Below are 15,584 nucleotides of genomic sequence, written 5' to 3'. Positions count from 1 at the left end.
CATATCCATCCTTTATTTATTCATTCACCCATCCTCTCATCTATGTGTACCATATCTCTCATCAGTCCAGATCTTTGTCAGTCCAACTTTGTTCACCGTCCTTCCAATCATCCATCCATCCACCCATCTGTCATGAATCCAGCTCTCTCTCTCTCTCTCCATCTACATTTATCTTTCATCTCTCTATGCTCTTCTGATGTGCATATCTCTAGATTAGCCTATTGAAGCTATTTCTTTACATCTCTAGATCAAGTCTATTGAATTTGTTTCTTACATTGTAATAGATCTAAAGAGTCATTCAGCAAAATCAGCCTTAATATGTGAAGCACAGGAAGTGTGACCTGGGTAAATATCTCTCAGTTTAATTTAGAGGCAGTCTGAAAAATGTGTATGTTCCAGAACCCTGGAACATCCAGGGATACCCAGAACCCTGGACGAGGCATGAGAATTATCTGGAAAAGCTATGACTTAAAAATTGCACATTTCTAATTTATTTCTGAAGCTGCGCTTGGCACTGAGCATTTGACATTGATAAGGTCTATGCAGAATTAGAACTTTAAGAAGCTCTTCTCAATAAAGGACACCATTTTAAAATTAAAAATTTTACTTATTTTTAATAAGTAAGACATGGTAGATTGCCTTTAGAACAGAGGAGTGAGCAAAAAGGAAATGACCAATAGTTACATTGCTACTCAAAAATGTTTTAGTGATGTATCACCCATTCACTGGGAAGGAACTTTATCGCTCTTAAAGTGTATCTTCAGGTTCTGCGACTGATTGGAGCAGAGAAGTATGTAGAGGTCACGTGACAAGGAATTTACAGGAAAATCCCAACCATTATAGGCACAGCCTACAGTGTGAGAATATGACTTCCACGCGTTTGCGATCCTGCTCACCTAACCATGTATGAAGATCCATGATTTAATGTGTTGAATTCCCACCACTAATTGGATCACTTTGTGCTAGAGAACTTTAGCTTCACAGAGTCCAGGAACATCTGCCATGGGGCTGTCTCTCAGCCATGCACAGCCTCTGCCTCTGGACGTGCCTGGTGATTTTGGATTCCGGAGAATGTTTGAGTGATGTGCTAACCAAGGGGTAGGACAAAGAGGAAGGCACCGTCTTCATCTACTTTTCTTAAACGTTGCAAAATTCTAACCTGAACGCAACAGTCCCACAGGCTTTAGCAGGGGAGTGTTTTGAAAGACTTTGTTTCTCCTGCTTTTATTCCCTAAAATGGGTAGTGGAGTGTGGCATCTGTCAAAACTGTCAGTTTTTATGCTTCCAGCATCTACTGTGAGCACTAGAACTTTTGGTAACCAAAACTCTGGTAATCACAACTCTCTTAAGAGTTCATCTTGTCCCTGGGACAGGCTGTCTTTCCTTCTTTCTTTCTTTCTTTCTTTCTTTCTTTCTTTCTTTCTTTCTTTCTTCCTTTCTTGCTTTCTCGCTTTCTTTCTCTTTCCTCCCTCCCTTCTTCCTCCGTCTCTTTCCTCCCTCCCTCCTTTCTTCTTTTCTTTTTCTCTTTCTCTTTCCCTCTTTCTTTGTTTCCCTTTTTCTTTCTTTTCCCTCTTTTCTCTTTTTCCCCCTTTCTCTCTTTCTTATCCCCTTCTCTCACCCGTCTTTCTATCCCTCTCTCTTTCCTTCATTCATTCACTCATTCACGAGCTGAGCCATTGCTCTGTTCCCGTTGCCATGAGTGAAAACTCCTGTGACTTGAGTGCCCCTCCAGAACACACCTCCTGAAATAATTAGCATTAAGTCTTACTCAGGCTCCCCATGCTGGCTCGCTTCTCAGTTTGTGGACTAGTCACAAGTAACAAGTCACTGAGTACTTGTTACTCTACTGCTAGTCACCAGGGAGAAGTTGAACGAATTCTGTCAGTAAATCAGGCCCAGGCCCCTGGAATAGATAGTGACAGAGGGGAGAGAGCGAGAGTGAATGAGTGAGTCTGATGAGCAGCATTTGAGGAAAAGGATAAGTGGAAACACAGCTGGTCTGACAGAGCCTCCATCATCTTCCTTGTGATGAGAGTCCAACCTCCTGCATCTTCTTCCACTTTCCCCTGTCCCGTCCATTCAACGGTCAGTCATTTCACTCTACTCCGGTGCCACATTTCCTTATCCACGTCTTCACTCGTAGTGTTCGCTCTGCTGGGATGATATTTCCTTTTCTGCTTGTGATCTTTCTCATTCTAGATTTCTCCAAACTCTGTCTAGGTAGGATTTCATCTTCCAGGGCTTCTTTTAACAGATTCCATCGCCTTTGATCTCCTGGCAGCTGAAGTGCATCCCTTATTGTATCTTACCAACGGATTCTTTCCATGTCACTCTTTGTTCTGTTTCAAATCACATGTTTTGTCACTGACTTCCTTCAATGTTACGATGGCATTTAATTCCACAGAGCATTTGATATGCCTGTGAGCCAAACTTTTGATAAATATGGAGCCCAACCTCAGATCAAATAAGTATTTGGGAATCAGCCCTGAGGCAATGAATAATGCCAGAACACCTTTACTCCCATGATGGAGGAATGCAGCTCTCTGGAGACAGATTGGGGCTGGGATGCCGGTGCAAATCTCCCGGAATGACCTTCTGATTCCTCTGGGAGATGAATGAAAAGAATCACTAGGAGAATAAATTCTTGTTCAGAAATGGCTTACAGGATGGGGGAGCATTGAGTTCCTTAAGCAAACTCCCTGCGTTACCAGTTGGGTCCATTGAGGTTGGAGATATGACCACCTTCCAGTCCCTAAAGAAACAACCCACTACTCCAGCTTGTGTGTAGGGACCCTGGCTATGAACGGAGGTGAGCTCAGAGAGCAGCCACACGGCTTGTGCAGCTCCACTCTGCTGTAAAGGCTGCAGGTTGAATTCTCTGAGATCACTTTGCTTTCTCACACCTGGGATTGCTAAGTTAGGCTTTCAGAGCAGATACCTCACTAGTGATGGAAAAGCCGATACACCATCTAGGCCTGACTCACTCTGTTGGAATGCCATGGCAGTTGGTTCTTTCCAAGTCTGTCTACTCTCTGTGAGGGAAAGAGTAGGGAGTTGATGATTTCTTTTGCATTTTCCAATCCTCCAACAAGGCAGCAAGCCCCAGGCCTCTGTGCAGAGGTCAATAAAGTGCATTTATTAATCACTGATGATTATGGTGGAGTCAGTGGGGAAAAGAGCCACAGAGTTGCAGTTTCCCGAGTCTTCTTGATCATCTTAGTTCAGATTTGTAGTATTCAGGGTGCCTTAAAGAAGCAGAAATCATCTTTCCCATATATCTGTTCATGTAATTATATAATATGTGCTATATATTGAGAGCAAGGGTGTTTGTAACTCAGAGAGCTTAGGATGCTTGTAAGATGACTAGTTGTAGTTGATTCTGCAGGCTGTGAGACTTTTCATTTTTGGTCTTCATGTATATGTGCTCATACACAGGCACACAGATGAGTCACACATACGCATTCTCTAAAGTGTGACCTTTTTTGGAAATAGAGATGGAATCAAGTCAAGATGAAGTCATGGGGGTGTGTTCAAGAGAACAGCTCATGTCCCGTGCAAAGGGACATTTGGACACAAATACACAGAGGAAGGCTGATGCGAGAGATCATGGAAAGATGATGTACAGATTAGAGGGAGTTCTCTGTAAGCTAAGGAGCACTGATGACAAGATCCCCACCAGGAACTAGGAGAGGAAGGAAGGAATTGATCCAGAATCACAGGGATGGAGAGTCTGGCCCTGCCAACCCTGGATTTCAGACTTCTAGCCTTTGGAACAGCAAGTCAATGCATTTTTTTTTTAAATTTTTATTTATTTATTTATTGCTTTTTGGGTCACACCCGGAGATGCACAGGGGTTAATCCTGGCTCTGCACTCAGGAGTTACTCCTGGCGGTGCTCAGGGGACCATACGGGATGCTGGGAATTGAACCCGGGTTGGCAGCGTGCAAGGCAAATGCCCTACCTGCTGTGCCATCTCTCCAGCCCCTCAATGCATTTCTGATGCATTAAGCCAGTCTCTCTGTGAGACTAGACTGCTACCACCCATGAGGAAATGTATTAGACATGTTAGAGTTAGAACTTGGGGCCGAGATGGAATGTCCAGGGATTCAAATAAGGGAGGTGAGAGGAGGGCTGGGGGCATCAACATTTAAAAGGGGGCAAAGAAGGAAAATCCAGGCAGGAAGAGAGACTTTAAGCAGAATGAATCATGATTTGCTTGTGTGTTCTCACCTCTGTAAGTCATAAAATCCAAGCTTTTGAGGTTAAAATCTTAAAAACAAGTTTTCAAGTTTCCTGAAGGTAAGCACCTCCGAAAAAAATATTGCAATCTCAAATGACAAAAGCAAAAACAACAACAGGAAGAAACTATTTATCTATAAGAATAGGATTCCTGGGAAACAGCAGACATGATTAAAATCTTGAAGCTATACTAGAGACAAAGGATATAAAGTGATTTAAAATGACTACACACATATTCAGCAAGAAAGTAACAAATGAATAAATAAAATATTATGGAAAAGCAATAACTCTTTTGAAAAAGCCTAGAATCACACACACATACACACATGTGCTTTCATGCATGCGTGCATGAAAGTCATATTTTTAAGAGTAGAGTAGAAGGTTTACATGACTCTCTTGAATTTTCAGTGAATGAATTAAAGAAAGTCTGAACTTGTCTCTCAGAGGACAACCCAGTGCCTTAGAGATGAAAAGTATGAAAAAATCCAGCAGTTTGGAAAGACTCTGGATAATGTCCTATGCAGTTTCTACCACAAGTTCAAGAGAAAATAAAGAGGGTGAAAGAGGTGAAGTCATTAAAAAAACATTTAGTAGATTATACCCCCAAAACTGATGAGAAAGAAAGTAGAGTGAATTACCTGCACCGATCCTATTGTGGAAGCCTGTAGAACAAACAGCTAAGGAACAGAGTGGAGATTCAGAAAGATTCTCAACCACAGACCCAGGAGGAGTAATTTCCAGAGGGAGCCCAGAGAGGCATCCAGAATGTGTTCTGCTAGAGTCTCTCTGGACTGTTATTTCTTTGCCACTGACCCACAGTCACTTGGTAAAGCCATCAGACTTTTCAATCGTGTCTTTAAATGAGTAATTCACCCAAGCTTTATCTTCCATGCAAATGTTCAGGATCTTCCTGCCTTCTTATAAATTAGATTGGAAAAAATACTCCAAAAATCAGTTGTGCATTACTTATAGAAACATCTAAGCCAAAGAAGTCACATAGGGAGAGGGTGACAGCAATAAAGCTGGTGAAAAATGGAAATAGAGGCTTGGAGAGCAAGGACAGCAGGTGGGGCACTGTACCACACATGGTAGACAACTCCAACACCACATATGGTGCCCTAAGCCCTGCCAAGTAAAAATGGCTGTCAGATTCACTGAAATTGCACCTTGTTGTACCATCATGAAGTGTGTGTGTTTTTCTAGTGGCAGTAGACTCCGAAGAGTCAAGTCGGATAATGAACCATTTCATTCTCGAGTTGTGGCACATTGCTTGGTCTTGAAGCCAGTATGTATTTTAGTTATGTATGCAACTACCTTTATTGCACGTGGTTGTCACAATTCAATTCTCTTTCAGGTGTTGTAGAAAAATCTACCTCTTTCAGACTGTAGATGGGAATAACTGAAAAATGCAGATGATCTTCTAGTTTAATAAACACACTGCTTTATTTTTATGGCCCACATCATTCATGAGGCTACAACTTGTTGAGGCAGTCTTGTTTTGCTTTTCAAAGACATTTTTGTAGAGATTTTTCACTAATGTGGATCTGATTTTATCTATTTGAGTCTGTAAATATGTATGATAAAAAAAAACACAAAAAACCTTGGTATAAATGGGTTTGATCCAAAACCTAGGGGGAAAAGCAACCAAGGTAGCAGAAGGCATTAGAAACCATGGAGAAAAGAAAAAATTTGTGTTTGTGAAAATATCAGCGTCAATTTATGAACTAACTTCAGAGATTTGATAAATGGCAAAAGATTGAGTAGAAGTCAATAAGAAATGCTCCCATATGTATCCAAAGCATGGACTGAACAAATTGAAAGCATGAGGTCTAAAATGCAACCACCAAACTTTGAAATGTTCCTGTCAAGGTGGTCAGGGTATGTGGGAGAGCCGAAGAGAGCTCGGGAACACAGGTGGAGGGAAGTTGACACTTGTCGTGGGATTGGTGTTGGAGTACTGTATGCTTAAGACTCAACTAGCAGTAACTGTAAATCACAGTTCTTTAAATAAATAAAAAAAATTTTAAAGGAAAAGAAATGCAACTTAGCTTTGAAGTAAAGAATTGTAAGGAGACTAGAGAAATCTATTCCATCAGAGTTTAGTTTTCGTTTCTCACCATCTGATAGACCAGTGACATAAAATGTCACATGCCTATGACCAATTTTTGTCTAAAGGTTATTTGTATAAACCAACACCCAACCGTTTGAGAATGTGCATTCTTTCTAAGGACTCAGGAAATAGTTACAATGGCTGAGACACTGTCCTTGTCGTAGGCCACCAAAAAAAAAAAAAAAGGACAGAAATAACCGGTAATAAATACCACTTTTTTATGTTGGCCACCAAACAAGGAGCTCATTTAGTGGCAGAGTGCCATAAAATTAGAAACCAATTATTCTCAGAGCAAGACCTGAAACCCAGGAATTTGTGAGGAATGAAAAGTTTCAGGAACAGTCTTGAGCATAGGCCCTTTATTTGAAATTCAGTTTCTTTTAGGGAGGGAGTGACGCTCAAATTCAAACTCAAATTTAGCCCTCTCTGTTGGACCTACTTTATAAACGTCAAGTCCATCTGCAGGAAGAGGTGGAATGTTTAATTTACATTTGCAAGGTTCGGAGCGCCCTGGGCAGTGAACTGGTAAGCTTCCTCAGCCTGGGATTATAAATAAAGGCTCTTAGAATGAGGATGTGGCTTGCAGGTAAACTTGATGTGAGTTGGCTCGAGTTGTTTTTTGTTTTTGTTCTGTTTTCATAGCCAAAGTTGGCTATGAAAAAAAGTTTCTGATTCTTTGTATCTGGAAACTAATCTTATACCTGACCACGTTCAGGGGAAAAGTGGATTTCTGGGACTGTGAGTTTGGGCCTAGTTTACTATTTTTTACCTTTACAGACCGTTCTGAAACTGCACATCCTGAGGGATTTCATAGGCGGAAACTCTTTTTCCATGTATGAAATAATTTGTTTCATGAAGGTGTGGTGTATCTCCAGCCATGCAATATTCTTTGTCTGGTTTGAATAGATACTGAATTCTTTCCTAGTGGCAGTGGAAATCTACTAGGTCAGAACCCAATTCCAGGGCCCGATTTAAAAATGTTGAATCTTCTTCCCAGCTGCTGCCATCTGTCTGTCTCTTCTAACGCACACACACACACACACACACACACACACACACACACACACACCACATGCCCTCCCCCACACCCCCACATATGCTACACACACACACACACACACACATACACACACACCACATGCCCTCCCCCACACCCCCACATATGCTACACACACACACACACACACACACACACACCACGTACACACCAACCATTAAATAACGTAACTCCAGAACTATTGCTTCACTTTCATTTTAATTCCCGTTTCCTGAAATAGCTGGAGCATTTGTAAAAACTTTTGACTTATTAACCAGGTAGTCTAAGACACACACAAGATACTTCAGAGAGAGTTGGCTTCCTTTTCCCTTTCCTCCTGTAGTGTTGTGTATGTGTGTTGGGTAGGGGGGGGATGTTCACGGTCCATTTTGATGTCTGTGAAATGTGGAATGATGACACAGATGTTTTCCAAACAATCGGACTGGTGGGCTGAAAACAAAACAACTTATCTTTAGTGGTTCGTGATTCATCTGACAGCAGCACCTCCAAAGGCTTCTTAAAATAAAGTGATAAATCAGACTTCCGAGCTTCAAGGAAGAGGCTGCCTGTGATAATAGATTGTTGATTTCTTTTTAGCAGCGTTTGCAGTACAGACCCTTGTTCTGAGATGTGTTATTGTTGGCACAGCTTCCCCATACATTATCTCATTTACTTTTCCATTCTCCTAACATTTCACTTAATTACCCACGAAAAAGTAAACAAATTCCAAAGAGGTTACCATTTACATCTCAACAGCGATTCCAACAGAGCTCACTGTGAGTCTATGGGCTCTGAAGTAAAGCTTTTGTCTTGGGTGCTGGCTTTGATGTCATTTAAGACATTTTTTGGATTCTTTAGACATTATCAAGGGCTCTGAAATTCCCAGATCATAAAGTTTAACCTGCTTTGTAAAATATTCCAGCTCTGGGGCATTGGACCCAACCTTCATCTGCTTGGTCTGGGGCACGGGACTCCTTCGGATCTGTCTACATTGCCCCCACTGAATCCCTCCTCATTCCACACATCAGGTTTTTCATGTTGCTGTGACTCTGGGGTCAAGGCCACTCCCTAATCGGAAGGATTTCTCCACCTCTAGTCCCCCTTCTTCTGTCGAATTTTCTTTTCACACTTGCAGCTCAGGACACTCCTTTCTGATGAAGCCCTTCCAGCTAAGCACCTCTGGACGCCAGGCCCTGCTAGGGAGCAGATTTCCTTCAGGAGGTGACTTGTGTTCACAGAGCTTCCTCGGGGGAAATTCTCAGCACGCCTCTGCCTGGCCGCTCTGAGTCCTGGCAGGGTGCATGCAAAGCCCGGCAAGCGTTCTATCAGGGAAGGCCTCACTCAGATCCCGGCATTCTGCCCCTGGTCTTTGGTCAGGTGGCAGCTCCCAAGTCACACTTCTGCTGCCACACCTCCTGCTCAGGCCATGGGACCGGGAAAGGAAAGTTTGTTTCCTCCTGTCCTCCTTCTGCATGCAGCTTCCTTCACTCGGTTGAGTTGCTGAGTCCCTTTGCAATGAGTTTAGAGGAGAAAGGACTGGAGATCAACTCCCAGGCGGATATAGGAGCTCCTGGACTTTTAGTTGTAACAAAGGAAGCTATTTTCATTCACCGGCTGTGTTAAGATAAAAGAGATTAAAAAGAAAACTTATTCCTGAAAGAAAACTTATTATAAAGAAGACAAGATAAAGGGACCAGAGAAATAGGGTAGGGCTGAGGTACTTGCTGTGCATGTGGCTGATCCTGGCTCAGTGCCAGGCATGATCCCTGGCACCACATAGGGAACTTGGAGCACTGTACAGAGCCATTCCTGGAGCACTGTACAGAGTCATTTCTGGAGCAGTGTACAGAATTATTCCTGAGCACAGGCAGGGGCTCAAAGTAGCCAACATACAAAGAAAAAAATTATATATGTTGTTTTCATATATTTTAAACATACAACCAGTATTTAAAAGTAACATGTTCTTCAAAATTTTTATTTCACAGAAATTTATAGATTCATAGACTTATATTGTTTTTGTGTGTGTGTGTGTGTGTGTGTGTGTGTGAGAGAGAGAGAGAGAGAGAGAGAGAGAGAGAGACACCTGGCAATGCACAGGGGTTACTCCTGGCTCTGCACTCAGGAATTACTCCTGGTGTGCTTGGGGAACCATGTGGGATGCTGGGAATCGAACCTGGGTCAGCGTGTGCAAGGCAAACATTCTACCTGCTGTAATATTGCTCCAGCCCCATACAGTTTTAATTATACAAATTGTGATATATAAATACACAAGTAACGGCACTGTCCTCCTGTTGTTCATCGATTTGCTCGAGCGGGCCCAGTAACGTCTCCACTTTGAGACTTTGTTGTTACTGTGTTTGGCATATCGAATACATCACGGGGAGCTTGCCAGGGTTTGCTATGTGGACGAGATACTCTCGGTAGCTTGCCAGGCTCTCCAAGAGGGGTGGAGGAATCGAACTTGGGTCGGCCAGGTCGGCTACGTGCAAGGCAAACACCCTACTGCTGTGACCAACCTGGTCATTTCCTTAGACTCCTCTGTAAGTAAGACATTTTGATTTTGAAAGATAGAAGAGAATTCCCCCCCCCCCCCATTTTTGGGGCTGTTGATTGTTGGGCCATGCCCACAGTGCTCAGGGATTACTCCTTGCTCTGTGCTGAGGGGTCACTCCTGGTGATGCTCAAGGGACCATATGGGGTGCCAGGGATTGAACCCGGGTCAGCATGTGCAAAACAAGCACCTTACCTGCTCCAGCCCTGAGAATAATTTTGTTTAAAATAGTTTTTAAGCCAAGTACTATGTGTTTATTGTAAAAAAAAAATTATACAGGGCAAGCGAGATAGTTCAGAGGCTAATATGCTTGTCTTGCACGCAGCTGACCCACAGACTCTGTCCCTAGCACCACATATGGTCCCCTGAGCCCTGCCAGGAGCTATCCTTGAGCACAGAGCCAGGAGTAAGTCCTGAGTACAGACAGGTGTGGCCCCCAAACCAAACCAAAACAAAACAAAATTAATTATAGTTCAATGAAAAAGAAACATAAAAACTTTATTTTCTTTTCTGAAATTAGCACCCATCTGGTGTGTATTGTGAGCTTTTATTTACATATCAGGATATCAGAAGTTTTGTAAGGAAAATTTCTATTTGTTTCTTTTTAAATAAATAAAAATGGAAATCTGCATGGCCCTGCAAATTTCTTCTCCTGCGTGGGCTTATATTTCCATGCAAAATCTAATTCTGGAATAACATTTTCAGACTTGTTGATTGGATTTACTTTAAACGTTTTCTCTGCATCGACAAATACATTAGGCAGGGTGATCTTCAGTTTCCAGATATCTCTGGAACATTCCTCAATGCACCACCACAGCTCATAATCTTTCTGTTGGACATTTAGGGTGTTTCCAGTGTTTGGCTTTTATAAACAACACTACAAAGAACATCCTTGAAAATAAATCATTGCGCACATCCTCTTTTATTTCCTTGGGATAAATTTCTAGAAGTGGAATTTTTAGTTCAGAGCTGATGCACAATATTTGTTTTAAGACATTTGAAATCCATTGCCGAAGAATTGTGAGCAAAGATTGTGGCAACACTCACTTATCCCCCCCCCCGCCCCCGCCATGGGAGAGGGTCAGAGGGAGGTGGGGATGCGTCTGCCATGGTCCCAGAATCAGGGGCTGGAGTCTTGGTCATGACCCCCTAAAGGAAAACCCAGCCAGGACAACCCTAGCTATGGGAAGGCACACCCAGTGGTCTAGGCAAAGTGAGTTTCTTTGTCAGTGCCCTTTTTCCAGGGTCAGGTGCTGTTTCTTCACTTAGACATGGCACTGGGGGGGGGGGGCAGAGAGATAGGTAGACAGGTGAAGGTACTCGCTTTATATGCATACAACCCAGGTTTGACTCCAGGCACTGCCAGGGGTCACTCCTGAGCACAGAGGTAGATGTAAGGCCATAGAGTGTGTCCCATCCACTTGCCCCTGAGTAAAAACAAAATGAAACGTCAGTCTAGTGATTTTTCTGCAGTTTTGCTTTATCCAGAGTATCTAGTTTTGAGAGAAGAAATTTAATTGTCAGAACAAATCAATGTCCTGAAAGTGGCTACACTCTGCCCTATAATCTTACTGTATTGTCTAATTTTTAATTTGTGAAGCTCTTCATTTTATTTATTTACTGTTTGTTTGGGGAACACCCAGCAGTGCTCAGGGCTTACTCCTGGCTCTGTGCTCAGGGGCTACTCTGGGTGCGTCTCGAGGACCCTAGAGGGTGCTTGGGATCAATGCTGGGATAACTACATGCTAGGCAAGCACCTTACCTGCAGTGCTATCTCTCCAGCCCTCGTGTTTGTTTAAAGGCAAAACCCAACAAAAGAAAAGGAAAAAGGGCCAGAGAAATGGTGCAGTGAGCAGGGTGCTTGCCTTGCATGCGCTGACCCTATTTAGATTCCAGTATCCCATATGGTCCCCAGAGTACCCCCAAAAGTGGTTTCTGGGTGAAGATCTAGTAGTGAGCCCTGAGCACCGCTGGGTGTGGCTCAAAAGCCAGAGAGAAAAAGAGGACGGAGAGAGAGAGAGAGAGAGAGAGAGAGAGACTGACTGCTGGAAGGGACCGTCTTGGACGCATCTTGAAAATGCAGAGTGCCCAAAGCAAATCTGTTTGTATTTATGTTAGCCTTCAAAACAACGAAGGGAGTTAGACCGTTGCTAGAAATTAGTGAAAGTATTTTGAGTATGGAGAGAGCGATGATGAATTTATCCATTTCAGGATGGTCATGACGTCTGGGAAGTCAGGATGCTTGAGCAAATAGATGAACAATGGGAGGACAGTGCTACAGTGATTATATATATATATATATATATATATAAGAGAATTCATCACATCATATATATATGATGTGATGAATTCTCTTGGACTTGAAATTATTTCTATGTAAAAAGGATTGAATCAGGGGCTGGAGCAATAGCACAGCAGGTAGGGAGTTTGCCTTACATGTGGCCAACCTGGGTTCGATTCCCAGCATCCCGTATGGTCTTTTGAGCATTTCCAGGAGTAATTCCTGAGTGCAGAGTCAGGAGTAACCCCTGTGCATCGCCGGGTGTGATCCAAAAAGAAAAAAAAATAATCGAAGCAGTCAGAGAAATAGGACAGTGGTAAGGTGTTTGCCTTGCACGCAGCCAGTCTGGTTACATCCTCAGCACCACATCCCCTGAACCAAGCAGGAGTTATCTCTGAGGACACAGACACGAGTAATCTCTGAGCAATGCTGGGTGCGGCCCCCCTAACAAAACCCAGAAAGATATGATACAGAACGGAAGGGCAGAGAGAAAGAAAGAGAGAGGGCGAGGATGGAAGAGAAGGAAGAAATGATGCATGGATGGATGGAAGAAAGGATGGAAAGAAGGATAGAAAGAATGATGGAAGGAAGAAAGGACAAAGAAAAGGTTGGAAGGAAGGAAAGATGGAAGATCGGAAGGAAGAATAGAACTACAGTAATAGAGGAAGGATGGAAATATGGAAGAAAGGAAATATGGATAGATGGAAGAAGGGAGCATGATAGGAGGATAAAGAAGGATGGAAGGGAAAAAGGAGAGGTTGGAGAGAGGAAACGTGGGCGGAGGCTGGGCCGCATGTGAGGTAGATTGGGGTTGGCATCTCCTGCCTTCCCAGCTTCTGCATAAGAGCTCCTGGGGCCCTGTGGGTGCTAGTAGAGTGTGGGGGATTGAACCCACAGCTGCGGCCTGAAAAAGTGCCCCCTCCAGCCCAGCACCACGGCTGCCATGAGTCCCACCCCCACGCTCAACACAGCAGCAGCTGAACCAACCTCATTCTCTGGGCCACTTGAGGGCCAGTCTTGTTCTTCTTTAAGCTTGATTCCCATCCTGGGCTCAGGTTTTCGGCATTTCCTACAAATCATGCCCTGTGTGCACGCATGTGTGTATGTGTGTGTATCCATGTGTGTATGTGTGTGCATATATGCATGTATGTGTGTATGTGTATATTCATGTGTGTGCATGTGTGTATGTAAGTGTGTATGTGTTTGTGTCTGTGTCTTTGTGTGTCTGTGTGTATGTATGTGTGCATGCATGTGAGAGCGTGTGTGTGCGCGCGTACGTGTGTATGTGTGTGTGTGTGTGTGTAGTCTGTACATAGCATCTACCTGTCATGAATGCTGAACTCTTCCTCCATTCATATCAAGAAACCAGTAGTTCTTCAGGCAAAGAACATATCTCCCCATCTGTTTTAATACAGAAATAACGAAACTCCATGGGAACAGAGGGAAACTCTCTTTATTTTTTAAATTTTCCTCAAGGCATTGTGTTTTACAATCCCATTCATCATAGATTTTCTGGGAACAGTATTCCAAGCCCCCTCCCCCCGCCCCTCCCCCCCCCCCCCGGATGTTGGCTTCCCTCCCCCGCTGCCTGTGGCCCCTTTTTCCAGCCCCGGTGCCCATGGCAATCTCGGATCTGTGGACAAGTTCTCAGGTTCTGTTGCTTTGGCTTTTGTGGCTCCTTGACACCTGGGGGTTCTTCTGTGTCCCCCCTTCTCCTTTGATGGAACTCACTCAGCACAAGATCCTCTTAACCCTTTCTCACAAGGAATTTCTTTCTTCTTATTAGTTTATTTATTTCTTTATCGGGATGTGCTCAGGTGGTGCTTTATGGTGGTGCTCAGGAGTTACTCCTAGCTCTGCACTCAGGAATCATTCCTGTTGGGCCCAGGGAACCCATTCCTGTCAGGCTCAGGGTGCTGGGATCAAACCTGGCTCTGCCACGTGCAAGGCAAGTGACCTACCTGCTATACTCTTGCTTCAGTCTCCTAAAAAAAATTTTTTTTTTGGTCTAAAGTTTCCTTGAAGGGAGCCAGGGAACTAGCACAGTGAGTAGAGCACTTGCCTAGCATGTGACTGACCCCAGTTAGATCCTCAGTACCACATACGGTCCCCCACAATCCTGCGGGGGGAGAACCCTGAGCATAGACCCAGAAGTAATCCCTGAGCACTGACTGTCAAATGTGCCCCCCTCTCCTTCCCCCCCATAACAAAACTGTGGAAAAAATACCAAAAAAAAAAAGTCAGTACAAAATGAAGTTTCCTAGAAGGCAACAGAGTGGTTAATTTGGAACCATGCCTTCCTTTTAAGAAAGAAGTTTTATTTCAAGAAGTTGACGTGTGAGGGAAGAGGGATGGGTAAGAAAATACGGGCTTCTCCAGAGTGGACAAAATGAACCATGAACTGCCCCTCGGAAGCCCGTGAGCTATGGGGAGAGCCTGGAGTCCAGTAGGGCTCTCCCTGCCCCTCTGTTCATTTCCCTTGCCTCTGGGGCAGTTCCGGGGCTCCCCTGGAATGTTTGGTCGGCACCTGGAGCTGACCTCTGACTCAGATGCAGTCTTGGGGGCTGATGGTGCATGTTTGCTTCCCTGCAGACCCCACGCTGTGGAGCACAGACCACGTACGGCAGTGGCTGGAGTGGGCGGTGAAGGAGTACAGTCTGCCAGATGTGGACCTCCTGCTCTTCCAGAACATCGACGGCAAAGAGCTGTGCAAGATGACCAAGGATGACTTCCAGCGGCTCACCCCGAGCTACAACGCCGACATCCTGCTCTCGCACCTGCACTACCTCAGAGAGAGTAAGCGGGGTGTCTCCACGGCTGCCCACCTCCCCACCCTGCGGGCTGGGGTTCTCACCTGGTGTCCGAGAGAGCCGGGTGCTGAATAGGTGTATTGTCAGGTGTCATCAGAGCTTTCCCTGGAAGCCAGAGATGCCCCTACCAGGAGTCTTCAGAGATCCCCCCCACCCCGCCCCAGTTCCCAGCCAAGGTTTGAAGTCACAGGGAGACAGAGCTGTCCCTGGGTCTGGGTCTTGGTCCCCTTGGGGCCCTGTGCAGGAATGGGCTCATTGGGGGAGATGTTGGGACGTGGCTTCCCCAGAACTCCCCAAATGCCTTGAGTTCTCCAACCTGAACAAAAAATGTGGCATGTTCCCCGAGGTGTCTTGGGATATGACTGGGCCCACCCGCTAGGAATGGCATTTTGGCATGTGAAAGCATGAACCCTCTTGTGTGCTGCATGCTTTGATCCGCAGCCCTGCAGCAGGGGGAGAGGAGGAGGGTCTGGGGTCAGTCAGTGGGTGAGGTGTAGACGCTTTGCCTGCCACTCATCCGTGGACCCCCGTAATTAAGCAGGGCCCCCCACATAGAG

At 44.5% G+C, this 15,584-nt stretch overlaps 1 protein-coding gene across 2 annotated transcripts in view; it reads left to right on the top strand.

Moving 5' to 3' along the window:
* ERG (ETS transcription factor ERG) overlaps nt 1-15,584 on the top strand; it is a 109,932-nt gene that overhangs the window by 71,153 nt on the left and 23,195 nt on the right. For both annotated transcript variants that reach the window (XM_056119419.1, XM_056119418.1), the window contains exon 4: nt 14,810-15,013. In XM_056119419.1, the coding sequence (XP_055975394.1) occupies nt 14,810-15,013 (204 nt within the window). The remainder of the gene's footprint in view (nt 1-14,809; nt 15,014-15,584) is intronic.

This window comes from Sorex fumeus, unplaced genomic scaffold (assembly GCF_029834395.1).
Source record: "Sorex fumeus unplaced genomic scaffold, SorFum_2.1 ptg000041l, whole genome shotgun sequence".
Classification (NCBI taxonomy): domain Eukaryota; kingdom Metazoa; phylum Chordata; class Mammalia; order Eulipotyphla; family Soricidae; genus Sorex; species Sorex fumeus.
This window is presented reverse-complemented; position numbering and strand designations above follow the sequence as displayed.